Genomic DNA, 22,635 nt, shown 5'->3' on the forward strand with positions numbered 1-22,635 from the left:
TCCCTGTTTTCTGCCTTTTTTATGGGTTCATTCTTATTTTTATGTCTTTTGTCATTTCCCTGGAATTTGGAGTGACACAGGAGTCAAACAAAGGGCTGAGCCCATCCCCATCGTGGACTTAGTGTAGTGTACCCCATTAGTTTCACTGGCAGGGATGTAAAGGCCTCTTCAACCAGTATCTCTTCTCCTTTGTTCCTCTCCACATGATTTTCATAATAGCAGCAGCAATTAAATGGAGTGTTTGCTATGTGCCATGTATCATGTCAGAGCTGATTTAATTGTTCTTTCATTTTGTACCCCCTGTTTGCCAGGCAGACATTGTTCTGATTATGCACTGCTGCTTAACAAACAACCCCAAAACGAAGTAGGTTAAAACACAAATTTATTCTTCTCTCGCATGGTTTTATGAGTTGCCTGGCCTCAGCTACGTGCTTCTCAGAGACTCTCATGTGGTCATCTGAAGGCTCAACTGGGCTGGATGCCTACGAGGACTTGTGGCTGGCAGTTGACTTGAGTGACATCTCCACGTGGCTTGGGCTGCTCAAAGCATGGTGGATGGGTTCTTGGAGGATGTGTCCCGACTATGAGCATTCCAAGAGACAGGAAATGGAAGCTGCTGCGCCATATGAAGGCTGTGCCCAGAAATGGCACAGTGTCACTTCTGCCATATTCTTTCAGTCAAAGCATTCATAGGGCCCACCCGTATTCAATAGAGTGGACTGATGGACTCCATCTCTGGATGGGGAAGTGGCCAGGTCACGTTGCAGATAAGCATGTGGGATGGAGATATTGTTATGGCTATCCTTTAAAGAATATGAACTGCCACAGACACCATGCTGGAGATACCAAGATAACCGATACCTCACACCTTATAGCTCCTCACACCTTGTAGTTCAGTGGCAGAGCCAGGAAGATAAACAGGCAAAAACAGTGCAGAGGATAAGCGTTATGAAAGGGGCATGACGAGAGCATTGTGGGGGATATCTAACCCCGACTGGGCAAGTGCTGGGCGTGGATGGGGAGGTTGGTTGAGAAAGAAGGCATCTTAGTGGGGATATCTTTGGAGCTGAGTCTTGAAGCACAAGTGGACACTAGCTGAGTGAACAAGGAGGAAGAAGGCGTTCCAGAAAGAGGAAACATCCGTCTCTGAGACATGAGCTATATGAGAGCTCATGGCGCTTTAGGGGAATTGCTGGTAGACTGAAGATTGGCAAGTACTTGGGTGCTGTTGGCACATGTGATGGGAGGTGAAACTATAGCAAAGGTATGTTCTATCTTCAGTTTCTGTGAATCCTTGGCCTGACTTGTGAGGGCCCTCGGTTCTGTATCCAAAGTGTTTTAGTGGGAAGCTTAAGTGTCTCCTTAGGGGTGATGGATGGGCTGCTTGAGGGGATGGTAGAAGAGCAAGCCTCATCAACTCCACTTTGGGGATCCTTTCCTAGAGCCTCTCCCTCCTCCATCGTTCATTTCCCCTTCTGTTACTTATTCTTTCCTTCTCCATCTGTAGCTCAAGTGAGCATGTGGAAAAGGATTATGTTCAGTGTGGAAGGATAAGGGCAGACAAGGGAAGAGGCGGATGGGAGCTAGAGTTGGAGAAGCTACTCATTGTGCGGTGCCTGGCTGAGCGGTCCACAGATTTTCTCTCAGTTGATAACTCTCCAAGGTAGGTAGATAATAAAATATTATCCCTGTTTTACAGGTGCGCTCTTTCAGCTAGTGAGGAGCAGACCCGGGACAGGGTTATTTGTCAGTATACTCCCCTAGTGCCTTCAGACATATGCTTCTCTCCAGGGTATGTGTCCGAGATGATGATCTTGGCTTAGGACAGGAGCTGACCGCCTTTTAACTGGTTTCTAGTCTGCACATATGGGGCTCTGCTGCTTCTACCTTCTTGGGGAGGCACATGCTGCCCCCTCAAGCAATAAGACTTGCTCTTGTACCGCCACTGAGGTACATGTTTGTGTGTTTAAACATGTACAGGTGTGTGCATAAGCAGGCAGAGTTGAGGTGAGGGGGCAAGACCAATCATAGCCCCAAACTCCTTTGGTTAAAAAGAGATGGTTGTGAAAGGAGTTCTGGAGGTTGGTTGCACAACAGTGTGAATGTATTTAACACTATTGAACTGTACACTTAAAAATGGTTAAGATGATAAATTTTATGTTATTTGTATTTTACCACAATTTAACAAAAAGAGAGAGAAGGTGGTAAACTCTGCGTGGCACAGCCTAAGGGAATCATTCTAGAGTCCTCAAAGAACTTGATGTGTGGGTTCGCGGATGGCAGCTGGAAGGACATCTTTAAGCCTTTTGCTTGCACTTTTGGAAGCTGTTATCTTTGCACCAAAACACAAGAAGAATGGATTTCCTGCCTTCTCCAAGTGGACTCCTCCCTGGGTATAGTAACACCATTGTGCATAGAATTAAAAATGCTCCTTACAACCGAGTTTCAGCACAGCATTTGGCTGACTGCCGTTTGTGTCCTGTGCTTCCTTGGGTGATTTTGAGGACTGTCTGCTTTCCTGGGGCTTGAATTTCACAGTGAGATGAAATTCACTGGGTGTAAACATTACCATCTGCCGTTAGTCACAACTGTCAGAGGAAATGCACCTGGGTCATTGAAGACAAATGCACGTGGGTAATGTCTGCTGCATTTTTGTTTTTTTTTTTTAAGATTTTTATTTATTTATTTATTTATTTATTTTCCCCCCAAAGCCCCAGTAGATTGTTGTATGTCATAGTTGCACATCCTTCTAGTTGCTGTATGTGGGACGCGGCCTCAGCATGGCCGGAGAAGCGGTGTGTCGGTGCGCACCCGGGATCTGAACCCGGGCCGCCAGCAGCGGAGTGTGCAAGCTTAACCGCTAAACCACGGGGCCGGCCCTGCTGCATTTTTGTCCTTGGCATAGTCATTGATGACACTTAGGCATGGCTGAAGATTGAAGAAGGGGACACCAGTTCTATTATCAACATTTTCTCTCTTTTTTTTTAAACATAGGAAACTTTTCTTTTTTTTCTTTTTTTATAATTTTATTTATTTATTTTTCCCCCAAAGCCCCAGCAGATAGCTGCACGTCACAGTTGCACATCCCTCCAGCTGCTGTATGTGGGACGCGGCCCCAGCACGGCCGGAGAAGCGGCGCACGCCCAGGATCCGAACCCGGGTCGCCAGCAGTGGAGCGCGCGCACCCAACCACTAAGCCACCGGGCCGTCCCAGGAAACTTTTGTTTTTTTGAGGAAGATTGGCCTTGAGTTAACATCTGTTACAATCTTCGTTTTTTTCCCTTTTTTCTCCCCAAAGCCCCAGTAGGTAGTTGTATGTCATAGTTGTACATCCTTCTAGTTGCTCTACATGGGACACTGCCTCAGCATGGTTTGATGGGTTTGATGGGTAGGTCTGTGCCCAGGATCCGAGCCCTGGGCCGCCAAAGTGGAGTGGGCGAACTTAACTGCTACACCCCTGGGCCGGCCCCAACATTTTCTCTTTAGCTAAGGTAGTTTAACCAGTCACAGAGTCCCCTAACCAAGTATTGTCATCCAGCCCATATTCTTTCTTCTTGTTTACAAAGTCCGTCCTTGCTCTTTTGGCTCTGAACAGAGCTTTGAAAAATTCACTTTATTTTGTTGTCCTAAATATTTTTTAGTATGGTATAGTAGAAACAGAATGGCTTTAGAACCAGAGGTAATCTGTTTTTTTTTTAATTTATTTTCATTTTTTTAAAATTTATTTTTATTTATTTTTTTTGTGAGGAAGATCAGCCCTGAGCTAACATCCATGCTAATCCTCCTCTTTTTGCTAAGGAAGACCGGCTCTGAGCTAACATTTATTGCGAATCCTCCTCCTTTTTTTTCCCCCAAAGCCCCAGTAGATAGTTGTATGTCATAGTTGCACATCCTTCTAGTTGCTGTATGTGGGTGGCGGCCTCAGCGTGTCCGGAGAAGCTGTGCGTCAGTGTGCGCCCGGGATCCGAACCCAGGCCGCCAGTAGTGGAGCGCGCGCACTTAACCGCTAAGCCACGGGGCCGGCCCCAGAGGTAATCTGTTTAATCTTTGCCAATTTGGTGGGAGAAATGATATCCTGTTTTCGTTTTCATTTTGTTATTTACTATTAATGTTTTTTGGCCATATTTACGTCATTTGTCCATTTTTGTGTCAGGCTTTTTTTTTTTTGGTGAGAAAGATTAGCCCTGAGCTAACATCTGTTGCCAGTCTTCCTCTTTTTCTTTTTCTGTCCCCAATGCCCCAGTACATAGTTGTATGTTATAGTTGTAGAGTTGTAGCTCTTCTGTGTGGGACACTACCTCGCCATGGCTTAATGAGCAGTGAGTAGGTCCACGTCCAGGATCCAAACTGGTGAACACCGGGCCACCGAAGTGGAAGGCACAAACTTAACCACTGTGCTGCTGGGAAGGTCTGTGTTTTCTTGACATAGAGAAAAAAGTTGTTAAATACGTACTTGTCCTTTATGGATTCTGCTTTTGGTTTTGGATTTAGAAAGCTTTTTCCAACCACAGGATTTTATGTACTATTCATTTAAATTAGGAATCAGCAAGCTAAGGCCACCAGACCAAATCTAGCCAGCCACCTGTTTTTGTACAGCCCATGAGTTAAATTTTTTTTTTTTTACTTTGAAATAATTGTAGATTCACAAGAAGTTACCAAAAATGTGTATAAGGAGGTCCCAGGTGCCCTTTACCCGGTTTCCTCCAATGGTAACATCTTGCATGACGGATACCGGGTGATTGACATTGGTGCAATCCACAAAACTCCTTCAGATTGCACCAGTTTTACATGCCCTCATTTGCATGTGTGCACATGTGTGTGTTTAGTTCTGTGCAGTCTATCACGTGTAGATTTCTGTAATCATTACCACCACGATCAAGATACAGACTCTTCCATCACTACAAGCCTCCTTCCTGCTACTCTTTTATAGCCACACCCACCGCAGGCCCCATCCCAAGCCCCTGACAGCTTCAGTCCTAAGAGTAGTTTTTACATTTTTAAATGGCTGAAAGAAATAAAAAGATCTATATTTCGTGACATGTGAAAATTAGTTAAATTCACATTTCAGTGTTCGTAAGTAAGTTGTTTTGGAACGTAGCCACACTCATTTTTCCACCTGCTGTCTGGCTGCTTTTGCACAACAACAGCAGACTTGAGTTGTTGCAACAGAGACTGTACAGCACGCAAACCTGAAAATATTTACTATCTGGTCCTTTACAAAAAAAGTTTGCCAGCCCCTGATATAAATCATCATCTAGTATTCTTTTTTTTTTTAATTTGGTGTTTAATTCTTTATATGACCTGATATTTATTTTTGCATTTGGCATTAGAGAAGGATATACCTTAATTGTTTTCTAAATAACCATTCTAATTCTAACTAATTCTCCATCAGCGTTTATTGAATAATCTATTGTCTCCTCACAATTTGAAGTTCTGTAGTTATCATATATTAAAAACTCAGATCTGTTCCATCAATTTAGGGAATGACAGAGTGAATCACCAAGCTGTTCGGGCAGGATATATATTACCCAGGAGTTCTCTGGGCGTGAGAAGCCCTTACCTCCTGCGTTAATGATCAGTGTTCAGGCCAGATGTGCCTGTGCACAGTGGTATCTGATCACTCAGGTTTATTTCTACGTGCGGATACTATGGCGGGGTCTTGTTTTATTTTTCTGGAGTCCACGGGGGATTGCTGATGGCCCCAGGGAGCTGTTTGTTGATGGTTTCTGGTCCTTTGTGTTGGATCTTCTCTGGAGCTGGCTGGCTTTTAAAACTCCCTTGAGAGAAGAAGTGACTTAATTTCTTTCTCTGACACTGGTGGATCAGGAATTGAATTGTTGGGGCTGGGCCCGTGCCTTAGCAGTTAAGTGCATGTGCTCTGCTACTGGCGACCCGTGTTCGGATCCCGGGTGCGCACCGACGCACCGCTCCTCCGGCCATGCTGAGGCCGCGTCCCACATACAGCAACTAGAAGGATGTGCAACTATAACATACAACTGTCTACTGGGGCTTTGGGCGAAAAAAAGGAGGAGGATTGGCAATAGATGTTAGCTCAGAGCTGGTCTTCCTCAGCAAAAAGAGGAGGATTAGCACGGATGTTAGCTCAGGGCTGATCTTCCTCACAAAAAAAAAAAAAAAGAAATTGTTTTAAGAAATACGTGTGAAGGATTGCTCACGACCAGTCCCTACCACAGATGCAAAGGAGATTGTGGTGGTAGTGGGGGTCTCTTTGGGTAGGTGCCTGTTTAATGAAATCTCCTGTGACAAGGGGATAGGCAGTAGAGGGCTGCTAGCCTCTGCTCTGGACTCTTGGGGCTAGGCTCCATTTGGGCCTCTGCTTGTTACTGGCTGTGTGACCTTAGGCCCATCTGCTAACCTCCCAGGGCCAGTTCTCTTAGTAGGAAAAGGATATGAAAGCTCACCCCCCCACCCTCGCCCTGCGTTATTTTAAGGGTTAAATGAGACATAATGTGCCAGACACACTGCCTGGCAGAGAGTATGAGCTTAAAACATTTAATTTCCCGTTTTTCCCTTCCCTTGACTTAGAGGTGTGTGGGTAGATCACTGTTAAAAGTATAGATTTTGTCTCCAAGTCCTGTAATCTTTCTTAGCCCCAAGACTTTGCTTTCTATTTTGGGGTTTTGTTGTGTTTTTGAGTCAACTCATAGCCCAGGCTCCCAGGGCGCTCAGCTGGCCACCTTTTGCTCTCTGCCAAGGCTAGGTTCAGATGACCCAAGGAGAACGCTCAGGCCAGCTGTTGGAGCCAGGCCGTGATGACAGCCTGTGTTTGTTCATAGGACCTCCTTAAATGGACGAGAGTGCAAGATTCCCCATGTGCGTGCCTGTGGTGAGGGGTGCTGGCTTGTGACAGTGGAAAATGACTTGAATCAGGTGTCACTGAGGCAGACCACTGAAGGTGAGTGGGAGGACTCCACTCTGGGAGGCAGCTCCCACTTGGGCAGGAATGTCAAGTACCTGGGGACCTTGGTTTAAGCCTTTGCTGAACAGTCATTCTGACAGGACTTGCCCTCTTGTCTTAAGAATGGGCTCCGTGGATTTAAGGACAGCACACGGCGCTGTTGAACTTGGGTTTACTCGATTTTGCTAGAACTGCGGTGATTTCTAATCCTCTGTAATTTACCTGTGTTTGAAACATGATCCCTCTGATGTGGCCAGACTCTGTTTTTTTCTGCTGGAACCCTTCATCAGCATATCCCAGGCCATTTGACCTAAGTGTTGGCGACACTTCTCATCTGTCCTTTCCTCTGTGTGGCATCTACCACCTAGTTCAGGTACTTTCTGGGGGGAGGGTGTGCCTGGACAATTACAGTAGCTCCCTAACTGATCCGTCTCTTTCTCCTATTTCTTCCCTTTTTGATTTGTTCTGCCTTTTCTGAAATCTTTTTGTGAAACTTAACAAATTTTTGCCACTTCCCTGCTTGAAAGCTCCGCCGTTGGCTATGGGGCGCACCTCAAATTCTTAAGCATGTCATTTAAGATCCCTGAGAGTCTGGAGCTCATCAGCCTTCCAGGCCTCATTTCCTGCCACTTCCCCGGGGGGCTCCCGTTCTGTCCACGATGAGGTTCCCCCGCTGTACCTTCTGCTTTTCAGCCCGTGGCAATTTTGCCGATGTGGTGTTCCACGCCAGGGACGCCTTTCTCTTCCATTGAGTGGCTCTTCACTGTTTACAGTGGGCTTTCACAGACATTCTTGATCATTTCACAGACGTTTCCCAGTGAATATTGGTAAGTTTAAGTGATTTTCTTAGGGCCGCATAACTAGTAGGAGAGCTGGAATTTAAACTCAGGCCTTCTGCCATCCTGCAAAGCCCAAACTGCCCTCTCTGATGCCTTCCTCAGAGGGCAGGTATTCTCACTTTCCCTAGACTCTAGTACAGCAGGTTTCTCCTCATTCATGTATTTATCACATCATATCATGTTGCTGTTCATCCTGGGTCTATGCCTCCCACATACTCCACCCTAATACTTGATTCCTCAGGTGACTTCCTTATCGGCTTGCTTTCTCCTGCACCTAGAATAGTGCCTGGTGCTCAGTGGGAACCCGATAAGTGTTTGTTTGGATGACTATGTGAATGAATAGATTTTTCTCCTCGTATCCTCTAATTTGTGGTTTGGGGGAGTATAGCACCCTGGTAGTTATGCTGCTTAAATCTCCCATGTGTTGGAAAACATCTCTCTTTTGGTCTACAGAATAAATAGAAAGTGATAATTATTTTGTCCCATTCTCTCTGCCATCTCATAGAGACGTAATCAAGTTTTTCATTTCTTGAACAAAGATGCTTAAAACATATTTAATTATATATAATACAAATGTAATCTTTTAGCCAAATTTTGTCAAACAACAGCTTATACCTAGGAGTGGCTTTGAGGAAAGTTATCTCACCTTAATCATCAGCACACCCGCTCCCCCACAACCTTAACTAAAAAATAATAATATTCTTCACTTTGGACAGTTGACATTCTTCTCTATCATAGGTGGAGTGTAAATAAAAGCATCTTGAGAAATCCTTGCTTCTTATTGATCTCTTGTATATTGGCTTCAAGACAAGCCTCCAAACCTCCCCACGTAGGTGGATACCCCATGGCTGCTGCTGTGCCGACACATGGGAGCTGTCTCCTTTTCGACTTTGTGTTATCCTCAGAGTTTATAGACAAATAAGCTTGTACAATTTTCTTCCTCATTCTTTCGTTGACTTTATTCCTTCATCTGTTTCTGCCTCTCTGCCATCTGTACCTGGTCTGAAATCCTTCCACTTGTCGTTACTCACAGAGCTCATTTCTGCCTCTGAGCCCAGAGCGCCCGTGGGAGAGGCAAGACTGGCCAGGATTAAGTTTAAGGCCCTTTTCTTTCATGTCCGTCCTTCCTCCTTTCCTTTCCTCTTCTAGTTACTTAGTTGCGAAACTCTTTTGAGCGATTTTGGTTTAGAATGTCCTATTCTTGCTTTTTCCTTGACTCTTTTGACTATGATCAGACTTTTGGTTGTTGGGTGCCTTTTTCTTTTCCAATGAATCAATTAACCACAGAAATAGAAAGGAATGCCCCACATTCAGTGTGAGTCGTGTCAGTAGGAACATGGGGATTAGATCTGGAGCAACCAGGGAGCCAGGTGGATCTCGAGCCCTGAAATCCATCTGCACTTCTGGGTAGGAGGCGGGCACACCTCAGGTTTCTCAAAAGGACGCTGTGGGGAAGACCGTGCCTCAGGCTTTGACAAGTTCCACAGAAAAACATCTCTTTTAGCTCCTTTATGGTAAGATGCAGATTCCTGAATCAGAGCAATAGTGTTTAATCCCACAAAACTAGTAATGAGAGAATCCTATGCATCCTGTACAAAGAGAAAAAAAATAACACTTTTTTCCAAGCAAGTGTGACCTATTTGAATATCGTTACATATTTCCTTCTAATGTAACAAATTCTCATCTCAGGTTAGTTTTAGGTTTGAGTTGAGGGTTTAAGGACATCCCCACCCCCAAAGAGTTGGATATATGTGTCACAAATCATTGATGTGATAATGTTCTATTGGAGGGCAATTTGAATTTGGGGAGCTCATGAAAGTTGAAATGTACTTCTATTTCCTCTTTTTTTTTCTTCTTTGAGGAAGGTTGGCCCTGAGCTAACATCTGTTGCCAGTCTTCCTCCTTTTTTCCTTTTTTCTCCTCAAAGCCCCAGTAGATAGTTGCATGTCATAGTTGCACATCCTTCTAGTTGCTCTATGTGGGATGCCACCTCAGCATGGCTTGATGAGTGATGCATAGGTCCGCGCTCGGGATCCGACCCGGCGAACCCCAGACCGGAGTATGTGAAGTTAACTACTACACTACCGGGCCGGCCCCTTGTTCCCTCTTTTTAGTTTAGAGAAATAGTTTAGAATCTGCAGTGCCTAACTTTTTTTTCCCCATGGGTATCTTCAGGACTCTAAACATGATAGGTTCTCTCCAAAGAAAGATTCAAATTCACAAATGCACATTGGCGTGAGGTGGCTGTGGATTCCAGGGAAAGAGTTGCTGTTGTAGAGAAATGGTGGGCTTTAGGTAATTTTTGAGGCAAGGAAACTTTTAGTCTTGCTAAATGTACAAGGCTTATTTTAAAGCACAGCGGAGTGGTGTGGGCTGTAAGTGTGGACTTAACCGTAGCCACTTGGCACTTGCTGTTGGTAGTGGAGTCCTGCCCTGTTCTGTTCCTCACTTGAGTGGTTTTTGCCCTTGAAAAGGTTTGGTCTAGGGTGATGATTAATCAACAAGTATTTGATCACCTACTACATATTCAGCTCTGTATACCATATTACTTTGTCTAGGTCTTTGTTCTGAAAACCAAAAATGCCCTTTTGTTTAACTTTCCGTAGGCATCTGACTTGTTTCATCAAACACCGAGTACAGTCCATATATGTAATACTGTGTCAGACGGTAGCACAAAAACATGTAAATTAGGACCAAGTTTTGTAAGAGGAACAAATGGTTTGGTTAAGAAGTATTAGGTGAAGGAAGGGAAAGAGCTAATATTTATTAAGGGATTATACTAGGCACATTATATATTTTCTTTAATTCTTACACCCCTCCATGTCATAAATGGAGACACAAGGGCTGAGAGAGATTGAGTTACCTTACCCCAGGCCTGGCGAGGAGCAAAGCCAGAATCCAAACCCAGTCATTTGGACTCTAAGCCCAGATCGTCCTGTCTTGCCTCTTCTATTAAAGATCAGAGCGAATGGAGTGGCTTAGGGTAGGAAGAGCATAGAAATGAGAACCTTAGCCTGAGTGTCCACAGCAGGTTAACTTCATAGTCTTTGTGAAACTTCATTTATCCTCTGTTGATTACCACTCATAATTTTTCTCAATTGGTCTGTTAGAGCTCTTTATTGGCTTGTCCACATCACTCACCTTCTTCCTATGGAGGATACAAGGAGGAGTGTCTGGGTTATGGTATAGCAGAGCCCTAGATGAGAGACCAAAGAGCTGGCTTTCTCACACACCACTTGAGTGACCTCATGCGTACTGCTGCTAAGCCTTTTCTTATATGTAACACAAACAACTTGGATGGTCTCTGAGGGGTTCTACAGCCCAAACCCATGTGTGAATTTGATGCAGAAATGTCAGAGAAGGAATGCCTTACTTAGCTTTATGGGTTTTCAGTTGGCAGGATCATGAGAATGCGTCAAGGAGGGCAGAAAAGAGTGCAGGTTTTTAGAGAGAGTCACGTTCTCTTTGGATATGTGCTTTTAGGGAAGGTTTAATCTGTCTTTTAAGAAAGCTATCTACTGGGGCTTTTGAGTCCCCAGTAGATAGCTTGACCAGCAATAGAAGGCAGAACCTTCGTGTTGTGGGTGTTAGTTATCATTCAGTTAGGGACAAGCTTTGGGAAATACCTTTCCTCCTTCCGTGGCAGTGACTTCTCAGCCTGGAATGTCTACACCAAACTCTCCTCCAGCCTCGCTTTTACACTTGGCAAATTTGCTCATTTTTCTCAAGTTGCCTCAGCATCCTTTGCCCTCCTTCATTTCGCACGGAGCTCTATTATAACCCATATTGCATTGCATCATAGTTAGAGGTTTTCATGTCCATATGCCCAGTTAGACTGAGTTATTTAAACAGAGGTGTCATATCCTATTTTGTTTGGTAGCCCTGCATCAGCACCTTGGCTGATGTGTATTAGGTGTTCAATATATGCTTGAAATAGTGCATCCTCCTTAGGAGGAATGAAAGGGATCATGTCTAAATTCAGCTGAGAGTGGAGGAAAACCTTTACTCCCAGGAATCACAAGAATGTCTGGAAAAGTGATTGTTAGTCTGGAGATTCTTAGAAAAAGCTAGTAACAGACATTGGAAACTTAGTCAAGGAATGTGGACTCGCGTGCTTTGATTTTGACTTCATTTGGGATCTCGTTGGAGGTCTTCTTTTGCATCAGTCCAATGGATGGATTTTACTGGAAGGGCAAGTTTTCTAATAAAAAGACTAGGGAAACATTTTCAGTTTCTAAACCTATAAATAAAGCTTTGAAGGTGGTCTCTTAACCCATGTCTAAAGAAGAAGAGTCTTTACCTCATAAGAAATGGCCCAGACTCCAAAGTAGGAAAAGGTCAGACTGTTCAGGGAAGATGCTAACCTAGAAACCACAGATTGGTGGGCCTTGGGAACTTGGAGATACTTGTGCAAGCAACCTTGGGGGTTTTGGAGAATATTTGAGATAGGGATTCTGGGGCAGGGGTGGGAAGGAAGGACTGAACTTCCTACAAATAAGCAAGTAGGATCCCAGAACTTAGGACATACAGTTAAGATGCCTTTGAATAACTCTACAGGAAAAAAAAAGAGATAAATTTCTGTATTTTAAAATTCCATACTGTTTGTCACTGTTTTCTATCTAGATTAAAAAAATCATATAGACATTTTTATAATTATATGTATTAGTCAGCCTTGCTGTGTTAATAACTCCATAACTTCAAAGGTTTGCAGCAAACATTAATTACCAGGTCACATTACATGTTGGTGTCTGTGGGTCTGTTGCTATGGCTCTCTTCCACAATCTTCCTGTTCTGAAGTCGCAGCCCCTGTTTGGGACACTGGGTTCAAGGCAGAGGAGAGAGAACAAGAGAGCTGGTGGAAGAATGCATAATGCCTCTTAAAGTGTCTGCTCCCATCTGGTGTATGTCACATTCGCTCATGTGCCATTGGCTGGAGCAAGTCACATGGCCAAGCCGAAAGTCAGTGGGGTGGGGAGGTGTCCTCCTGTGGGCAGTCACTTGGCAGTAGTAAGAGTGTATAATCCTCTTACAGGAAGAAAGTTAATAATTGCAAATGATAATACAATCTACTGTATAGTTTGTGTCCTCCCCTTTTGTCACCAAACATTATTTAGTAAATACTTTGCATCAGTACAGATCTATCATTTTAAAATGTTTTAAATACATTTTCTCTCTATCATGTGTATTAAAATCTTAGACTAATTTTGGGGGCGGCTGTCATCTTGCCAGGGAGTGATGTGGTGGGTCACTGCCTGTTTTCAAGTATTCTTCCTGAATACTTCAGTGCATGGAGCTCTGTTGTACATCACTGCATTAGCTAGAGTCTCCAGAATGATTTGAATAATGGGGTGATAGTAGGTATTAAAATCTTGTTTCTGAATTTAGTACACCTCCCTCCTATGTTTTATGTTGTTTGTTGCTTTTTAAAAAATTACTATTGAGATCTAATTCACATACCTAAAATTCACCATTTTAAAGTGTACAGTTGTTTTCAGTATTTTCACAGCATTGTGTAACTGTCATTACTGTCTAATTCCAGAATATTTTTGTGACCCCAAAAAGAAACCTTGTACTCATTGAGTATTCACTCCCATTCCACCTTCCTCCAGCCCCTGGCAACCAAAAATCTGCTTTCTGTTTCTGTGGATTTGCCTGTTCTGGACATTTCATGTAAATGGAGTCATACACGTGGCTCATGTCTAGTTTCTTTCACTTAGAGTAATGTTTTTAAGGTTCATTGCTGATGTTTTCTGATATACACTCTTTAACATATTTAGGAACTTTCCTCTTATTCCTTAATTTTACTTAGAGATTTTAATGGCATGGCTGATATATACCAATGAAGTCATGATTATATTCAGTGATCATTATATGATCAGTTAATGCAATAAATTTCCCAATGTTAAATCATTCTTGATTTCCTGGAATACTGTTTGACTTGATCCTGGTATGTTCTTCTTTTTTTAAATTCTTTTAATATAACATTTGCTGTTACTTTATTGATGATGTTTACACTCAGATCTAATTTCTTTCTTTCTTTTTTGTGAGGAAGATTAGCCCTGAGCTAACATCCGATGCCAATCCTCCTGTTTTTGCTGAGGAAGACTGGCTCTGGGCTAACATCCGTGCCCATCTTCCTCTACCATATATGGGATGCCGCCACAGCGTGGCTTGATAAGTGGGCGCATTGGTTCATGCCCGGGATCCAAACCCGGGAACCCCGGGACGCCGAAGCAGAGCGTGCGAACTTAACTGCTACGCCACCAGGCCGGCCCCTAATTTCCTTTCTTGTCCTAATATTTTGATATCAGATATAGGTAATGATTTGAAAAGTTTTTCCATTTTTAAAAAATATGTACCCTAGAGTGTTTGACTAAAACAGGAGTTGCTCCTCGAGGTTCATTAGAGCTCAGCTGTAAAGCCACTGGGGCTTAGCTTACATTTTAGTAAAAGTTCTGTTCTGTGGTTATTTGTTTAGGTTTTCTACCTCAACTTAATTTCACTTTGGCCATATATTTTCCTACAAAGCCATCCAGCTCCTATAGACTTCCAAGTTTATTGGCGTAGTTATTCATAGCACATCCTTATAATTTATAATCATACATAGAGTTAAAATTTTAATAGTTATTGCCTGCTTCTTGATCCCCTCTCTTTTTATATTGGTCAAGCTTGCTATGTTTTTGTTTATCTAATTCATCTTTTAGAAGAATTAAATTTTGGTTTTGTTTATAACTTTCACACTTTCTTTTCTGTTTTCAGTTTATGCTTTTTTAGTCCCTTTTCCATTTTCTTCTGACTTTTTTTTTTTTTTTTGAGAGCACAAAGTAGATGGGACCTAAGATGTTCTGTTTCATGGGATAAATCTTTTTCAAATGTATATTTTTATGTGCTCTTGAAAACTATGCATCTTTCTTCATGTTTTGGTTTTCTTGTGTCTGAATGATGAGATAGTGCAGGCTTGATATATTTTTTGATTTACTTGTCTGATGAGGTAATGCAGGCCTGCTGTTTGCCTCCCATCAGAACAAGTGAATTATTGGATCCTCTCTGTTTCTACTTAATGTTAGAACTGTCTTCTTGGATCTTAGGTTGAGTTGATTTGAGTAATTGATTGACAGATCCATTGAGTGCTCTGTCAGTGGGGAAAGGAGTCAGGAAGAAGAAAGCCAGGGTCCTGGGCAGCCCGTCAGGCACCTTGGCCTGGTTCCTCTCTGTGTCTGGATGCAGTGTAGCCTAGTTTCCTTCTTGTTTTAGATGTTCTCTCCATCTTGGTAGAGCCCAGCCCCTTCAGAATTTGTAGTCTTGCCCTGCTCTGTCCTTGGTGGACCTGCCCAGGGCAGCTGATCCAGGTGCCTGCATGTTCCTGGCACCTTTCTCTTGCGTCTCTACTATGGCGAGGTGAAGCCATGCGGGCAGCGCGCCCTCTGCTGGTGGTCCTCAGCCGGTGTATCTGTCTGTGCTTGGCTTCCCCTTGCTCACAGCAGCCAGACACTCTAGTGTCCTCCTCTGCCCCACTGTGGGCCTTTCCACTCCCCCATCCCACCCCCTGCCCCGACAATTGCACTTTCAAATTAGGATGTATGTGAGTAGGAATTTTTCTACTTCTTAGGTAACCTTGATAATCTTAAGTAACCTCAGTAACATGGGTTAAAGATATCTTTTAGTTCTTTTCAGTTGTGTCCCAATTATATCCAGTACAAGATCTTTGAAAGTTTTGGCATTTGAATGGCACCCTTTCCTAGTTTGCAATCTGGTATGATTCCAGTCACTGTTTTTCTTTTTTCCTCCCACTGCTCTTCTTTCCCCCCAACTTAATTCTCTAGATTGTTATGTTAGTTTCTGGAGAGTAGAAAGAAGGAGAAAGCAAAGGCTTGTGTGCAGTTCACTGAGTTTATCTGGAAGTCTAGATTTATAATTTTTAAATGAGTATGTAAAATTCTTATTAATGTAAACACGATCATTTCCTGGTTATTGGGCCTTCGGGGTTTTTCCAAGGTTCGCCCTGTGTTCTTTGCTCTGTTATGAACATCTTTGAACAGAACATTTTTGAGATTTTTCTTTTGGCTTTATTCTCCGAAGTGGGCTTAAATTTAACTTTACAAAAAAGTCAGCAATCAAGAGTGTTCTATTCAGTTTTTGTAGGACACATTCATTCTTCAAGCATCTCCTGTGTGCCTGGCAGGAGGGAGGAAAATGAAGACAAGTCAGGTACTGTCTGTGCATTCAGAGAGCCCTCATTCTCCCCTTAACTCTCAGGATGCCTTGAGAGACTTTGTCTGGCTCTTCTGAAACTAGATCATCATGTTGCCCACATTCCTCTAATAGTATCAAAAAGAGAAATTAGAGTATCTTAGCATGACTTGTTTTTATTAAAGCCATGTTGGCTCCTAATGTATACCATTTTCTTTTCATAAACCGTATGTTTAGTAGAATTTTGCCAGCGATTTATGTTAATTTAATGATCCATCTTGTGGCTGGCTGACTACAGTGGTGGATCTTGTAACTGAAATTCTTTGAACCAGAGGGTTTCTGAAGCAGCCTTGCTATGTTTCTCTCTTCCTAGATAAAAAGGGGTAGAAAGGGAGAAGAAATTCTCTTATAACTGAAACCTACATGGTGAGAATTGATATTTTGGAGCAATGAGGAGTTTTCATTTCTCACCTGTGTAGTGCTAACACTCACAAGGGCTACTGTAGATATTTATTGCTACAGTAAAATCATTAAGAAAAGTGTATTTGAGGCACCAACTATGACTCTCGATACAATTTTTATTTTCAGCACTATTTATTAAGTGTCTGTGTGAACCCAGCCCTATAGTCTATAGGGAGTGCGAGAATACTTGCAGACAAGTTGACTTCATGTTTTTGTGTGTGTAAGTATGTTAATAGTGATGTAGCATCTACCATGTTCCAGGCACTATTCCGACTGCTTCCATATACTAACTAACTCAATTCCATTATACTCATTCTATAAATGAGGAGCCTGGGGCGTAGAGAGGTTAAGAAAGTTGCTTAAATCACACTGCTAGTGAGTGGTGGAACTGGGATTGAAAGCTGGGCAGTCTGGCTCAGGTTAGCCTCAGTTTTGTTGCCGTTTGATGGACGTTTATTGAGTATCTTCTGTTGGCAAGGGATTGAGTTGGGTCATTTCTAAGACTCATTCATTCATCAAATACGTATTGAGAACCTACTGTGTGCCAGAGGACAGAGGGATGAACAAGAAAAGTCTCTACTCTTGTGGAATTTACAGACTAGTGGGGAGTCAGACAGACACTCAATATATAATAAATGTTCAGATAGTGATAAGTCCTGTGGCTAAAATAAAGCCAGGGCAGGCGCTGGAAAGTGATGGAGGGGTCAGGATAGTTTTGGGTTTTTGTGGGCTGAGAAGGCCTCTCTGAGTAGGTGTCATTGGAGCAGAAACCTGTTTGAAGAGAGGAGCCCCACATGGGAATCTGAGGGGAGAGGAGTGTTCAGGTAGAGTGAACAGCGGTACGAAGGCCCTATGGACAAAATGAGCCAAGACCAGAGCATCTAGAGCGGGATGAGCTGGAGGGAGCACGTCTGTGATGAGGTTGTTGGGAATGACAAGGTTAGGTTGGTCCTTGCGGGTTATGGGAGGGAGTCTGAATTTTATTCTGAATGTGAGTGGCTGATGTCTTTGAGAGTTTTGAGCAGGAGAGTGACATGTTTTGATTCACATTTTGAAAAGAACAGTCTGGCTGCCGTATGGAGGACTGACTGTAGGTAGGGTGGCAAAAATAAAACCGGAGGCTTTTGTGTTGAGCCAAGGGATTCTCTTGCTTCTGTGATTGATGTTGGTCATAAAGGTGCTGCTATCCCACGATACCTGCTCTGGAGCTCAGGTCTCTCAGTGAAGCAAACCCACTGCTGGAGGACTGTGAGGGTGGAGGAACCCGCGTCGTTCAGTTCTCCTAACCCTCTGCCTTTTCCTCCTAAGATCTTCATATTTTCCCTCCACCTTTGTTTCTCATGGGAACCATATCTTGAGGGGAGTCATTTGGGGAATAACTTGTATTAGGACTCTAAAGGAAAATGTTAGCTTTCCTTGACTGGCTTTACAAACAGAAGCTTCACGTTTACTCAGAAGGATTTAGGGCCAGAGAATGGAGGTGAGGGACAGTGTTGGGTTGGAAAAAGCCACACAAACGGGATTCAGCTCGATAAGGACCTTGAACTAGGAACCAGAAACCTGGGTTCAACTTCTAGCATAGCAACGACTAGCTTCCATGCATTCGGACCCATTACGTAACGTTTTTGATTCTGCTTCCGCATCGGTAGAGGCAATGTCTGTCCTGCAAACCTCATGAGGCTGACATTGGGTGCAATGAAATAAGAATGTGGAAGCACTGTGAACACATGTGCCATGGAAATCTGAGGTGGTAGCATCCCTTTTTAAGAAATTACAGGCATTTGTAGCCTGTCAGCTATTTGTATATGCTCAAATAATATTCCATGAAACCCCCCATAATGAGAGTGTGGGTCTTTTCCCTGGTCGTGTGGTCCTAAGAAAAAAGAATCTGCAGCTTGTGACAAGATCTGGTTGACTGACTCTCCCCTCCCCCACCCCCACCAACTGATTTGAGGACTCATTAACTTCCCACTGTCTGGCCAAGACATTTCAGACCTTTGTTTGGGCTGTTGCTGGCAGGTTATTGGCTGAGGTCCACAGAGCAAAGGTTAGTGGAGTTGGCTTGGAGTCACTGGGAGATCTGCAAACAGATGGACAGATAAGTACACACACACAACACACACACACAGGTGAACACGGCGTAGCTACAGTTGTTGGGGACTCACAGTGTTTGTGGATAAGTTATGTGTGTAAATAAATGATTAAAAATGTGAAAATTAATTTGGGGGAAGTATCTTCAAAGTACTGAGAAGAGAGTGACTAATTCTGCCAGAGAATGGATCAAGGACGGATTCCAAGAGGAGGGGGCATTTGAGAAGGTTCCTCTGAGATATTTGGAGACTCTGCATAAAAAAGAGGAGGGGGGCTTTGCAAGCAAAGATGAGGGGTATGAAACAGCATCGTTGGTTCCAGGAACTGATGCCCTGGTGGGAAACGAGGCTGCTGAGATTGGTCCAGGTCAGATTGTGGAAAACTGCTGTCTGAGCTGATGTTGGCTTATCTGACTAAAGATTTTGAATTCTTTTGTTCTTTTGTGCAATGTTTAGCCATCGATGGAGCCGCTCTGAGGCCCAGGGTGCTAGTGTTGATAAAATGTTAAGGGTGGGCCCTGCAATGCCATGGTGCCTTTTCCGAAGTCAGTGTTTACATATTTACTGAAATGATGAAGACATGATGGTTATCTCAGAGTTCCAGAGAAGATGTCCCCTCTCTGATCCCTAGACACTAGGGTGTGGACAGTGCATGTCCTGTGGTGTCACTGTGCTGAGAAAGCAGCCAGGTCAGCCGGGTGCTGCTGTAGCTGGGTTCTGCTGTCCTGTCCACACTGAGAGCAGCTGTTGAGGGGTTTGACTTCCCAGCTGACAAGCTCCTGGATCTGCCCTCTAGTCGGAAGCATAGCTGAGGAAAAGTGGAGGGTGGGGTCCATTCCCATGAGTACTTTCTGTGAAAATGGTACCCTTTCAGTAATTACAAAAAAATTTTTTTAACACTGCCTAAGGAAGTATGTGACTAAATTATCTGTGGTCAGTGGAAACAGGAGACAAAGGAAGGTGCCTTTTCTGTTTACTTTCCATCACCCACCCAGTTGGGTGACGTTGCCCTTGACGCCAGGCCATGCTTCCTTCTGCCTTGTCCCAGCCCACTTCCCAGATGTCCCATGATCAGCAGCAGCTCATGGATGTGACCTCTCATTTCCTGTATGTTCTCTTATCTAGGGGCTAAGTCATATCCAGACTGCTCACAAGAAGAGAGAATTCGGGGGCCAGCCTGGTGGCGTAGTGGTTAAGTGCCCGCGCTCTGCTGCTGGTGACCTGGGTTCCGACCCCGGGCACGCACCAATGCACCGCTTGTCAGGCCGTGCTGTGGCGGCGTCCCATAGAAAGTGGAGGAAGATGGGCACGGGTGTTAGCCTAGGGCCAGTCTTCCTCAGCAAAAAGAGGAGGATTGGCATGGATGTTAGCTCAGGGCTGATCTTTCTCACAAAAAAAAGGAAGAAAAAGGAAAAAAAAAAAAAAGAGAGAGAATTTGGGGGAATTCCCACCCTCACCCCGTGATCTGAGGACCCACAGGTCAGGAGTGTTTTCTGTAGTCCTGACCAAGGCCCTTTCCATGGTGTCATGTCACTTTCTTGCCATATTCCTTAGTCTTTGCCTCTTCATGATTCCAAGGTGACGTTCAGAGGCCTTCACATCTGCTGCTAGATGGGGTCTGTTCTGTTATCAAACCTTAAAACCAAAAAGGTAACTAAGACTGTGCCGTTTTTGGATATTGTAGGGACGTAATTTATTCAGGTGGCTTCCTACTAAGGCCTAAAGAGAAAGAGGTCCATAATTTTTTATCTTTCTTTCTTTTTCTTTTCTGTCATTTGTTCCCTCCCTCCCTTTCCCACTTTTTAAACTTTTTACTGTGGAAAATTTTAAACATATACAAAAGCGGAGAGACTTGTATAATGAACTTGCAACTACCAGTTTCAACAGTTATCAGCTGTGGGGCATCTTGTATCGTCTATATCCCATCTACCCATTCTTAATTATTTTGAAGCAAATACCAGACATCCTGTGATTTCATCCATGAATATTTTAGTATATATTTCTAAAAGATTAAGATTTTGTAAAGTAATAATATTTCCTAATAATTCCTTAATATCATCAAATAATTGATCAGTATTCAAATTTCCATGAATATCTCAAAAATCTTTTAACATTTGTTTTAATCAAGATCCATTACAATTGTTGATATATCTCTTAAATTTCTTTACGTCTATAGATGCTCCTCTCTCTCTCTTTTCTTTGCAATTTATTTATTGAAGAAAATGGGTCCTTGGTTCTCTTTAGTTTCATATAGTGTGGATTTTGCTGACTGCATCCTCATAGTATTGTTGAACATGTTCCTCACTCATCTGTATTTCCTATAAATTGGTGTTGTGTCTAGAGATTTGTTCAGGATTCAGATTCCATTTTTTGGCAAGCGTACCTTGTAGTTGGTGATGTGAACATCTTTCAGGAGGCACATGATGTTTAGTTGTTTCTTTGTGATGGTTGATTGAGTTTCTGAAAGTGTTGAGTATTTAAGGGGGTTCAGGCCCTTTAATGTTTACCTGGGCCCAGGTGATGGTCTTGGGACAGTGGGAAAAAGAGTATGTGGTGTGCTCACAGAGTTCTTTCTCTGTCGAAGTCTGAAGGTGGTGGGGCTGTTACGTTCTCTGTCCATGAAGTATTTGCTTCTGTGGGTTCCTGCAGCACTTACTAGAACATGAACTGGCGTGAATTTGCCGTAGAGCACTGCCATAGTTTGTTTCTCTTGGTCATAAAGGACCTGTTCACTTCAGAAACATGAAGTAAGGAGAGGCTCAGATTTTTTGAAAGCTGTTTTTGTATTTAGAAATGTTTCTTGGTTTGGCTAAACCAGCTACTTTTGCTGATATTCTCCAGGTGTGTGTTTTCATTTAATTTGTAAGGTGTTTCTTTTCTTCTTTTAGGATCTCATTTTGCCCAACGGTGGTACTCCAGCAGGCACTTCAAGTCCCGCTTCTTCATCTTCCCTTCTCAACAGACTTCAGCTTGATGACGACCTTGATGGTGAGACCAGAGATCTCTTTGTCACTGTTGATGATCCCAAGAAGCACGTCTGTACGATGGAGACCTACATCACCTATAGGATCACCACCAAAGTAGGTCCCTTCATTGTCTTCTGCCCGTGTTGAATGGTCTTGGAGAATTGGAGTCCTACCGCCATGATTTCTGCCTTTGCTTTCTCCCTCCCTTTGTACAAATTTGTTTACCTTTATTATAGTTGTGGGTGTGGCTATTTGAGAGAGTGGATGTATTTAGATTAAAAGGATTATATGCAAGTTTTTTATCTTAAAGTGAAGGAGAAATTGTGACTACAGTCTTTCAAATACAACATTTAGTCCCTATACTTTCACTTATTTTCTATCATGATACTATTTAACACATTAATATCACATTACTCTTGAAATTTATGAATCGTTCTATCAACCTAAATCTCTGTGATGAGACCGTGATTATAACTTGATATAATTAGACTTGATGGTAGGAGGAGAACGAGTAAGAGAAGGATGGGAGCTAATTACTGACTTTCTGCCTTGTGCCACTATGATATTACTGCCTTGTCCTTTCCACACCTGGTTCACAGTTGAAAATTTGTCTGTGTGTGTGTGCACACGCATATGCACTCGCAGTCACCCGTCACCATTGCCACTGGGTGTCCACTATTTCCCAGGTGTTGAGCTAGGCACTTACATGTATATTATATCCTCAGAGGTCCTAGGTTGCTGCCCATATTCCCATGAATTATTTCCAGTTACTTATTTTTTTCCCCCTAGGGTCAACTTATTTTTTACCCTGGAGTCAGTGAAATGCAAAACTTGTTTTTCTTGAATTTGTGCTCGAAACAGCTGAATGACAAGGTGACTGCCTCGCTGGCACAGCAGTACTTGCCTACCTCGAGGTTTTCCCAGCCCTACTTGGTGCCTCTGCCCGGCAGTTTACCTCTCCAAATGCTAATACCTCAGGGCCCTTAACTCATTCACAGGCTCCGGCACATGCTGCAGCTCCCCAGCCCTTCCTGTGCCTGTTCTCTTTCCTTCCTTCTTCCTCTTTCTCCTTTGCGTTTCTATTTCTATCCCTTTTCCTGGGGTTATTTGATTTCCTGTAAGTCAGATAATGTCTTAGGATAAGCTGTTCCCAGTCCCAGTCCCACATT

General features: G+C 43.3%; 1 protein-coding gene across 2 annotated transcripts in view; it reads left to right on the forward strand.

Annotated features, from left to right (window-relative positions):
• Positions 1-22,635, forward strand: part of SNX30 (sorting nexin family member 30) — a 117,305-nt gene that overhangs the window by 25,937 nt on the left and 68,733 nt on the right. For both annotated transcript variants that reach the window (XM_058523799.1, XM_058523798.1), the window contains exon 2: positions 21,389-21,580. In XM_058523799.1, the coding sequence (XP_058379782.1) occupies positions 21,389-21,580 (192 nt within the window). The remainder of the gene's footprint in view (positions 1-21,388; positions 21,581-22,635) is intronic.

The sequence above is a fragment of the Diceros bicornis genome, chromosome 28 (genome assembly GCF_020826845.1).
Source record: "Diceros bicornis minor isolate mBicDic1 chromosome 28, mDicBic1.mat.cur, whole genome shotgun sequence".
Taxonomy (NCBI): domain Eukaryota; kingdom Metazoa; phylum Chordata; class Mammalia; order Perissodactyla; family Rhinocerotidae; genus Diceros; species Diceros bicornis.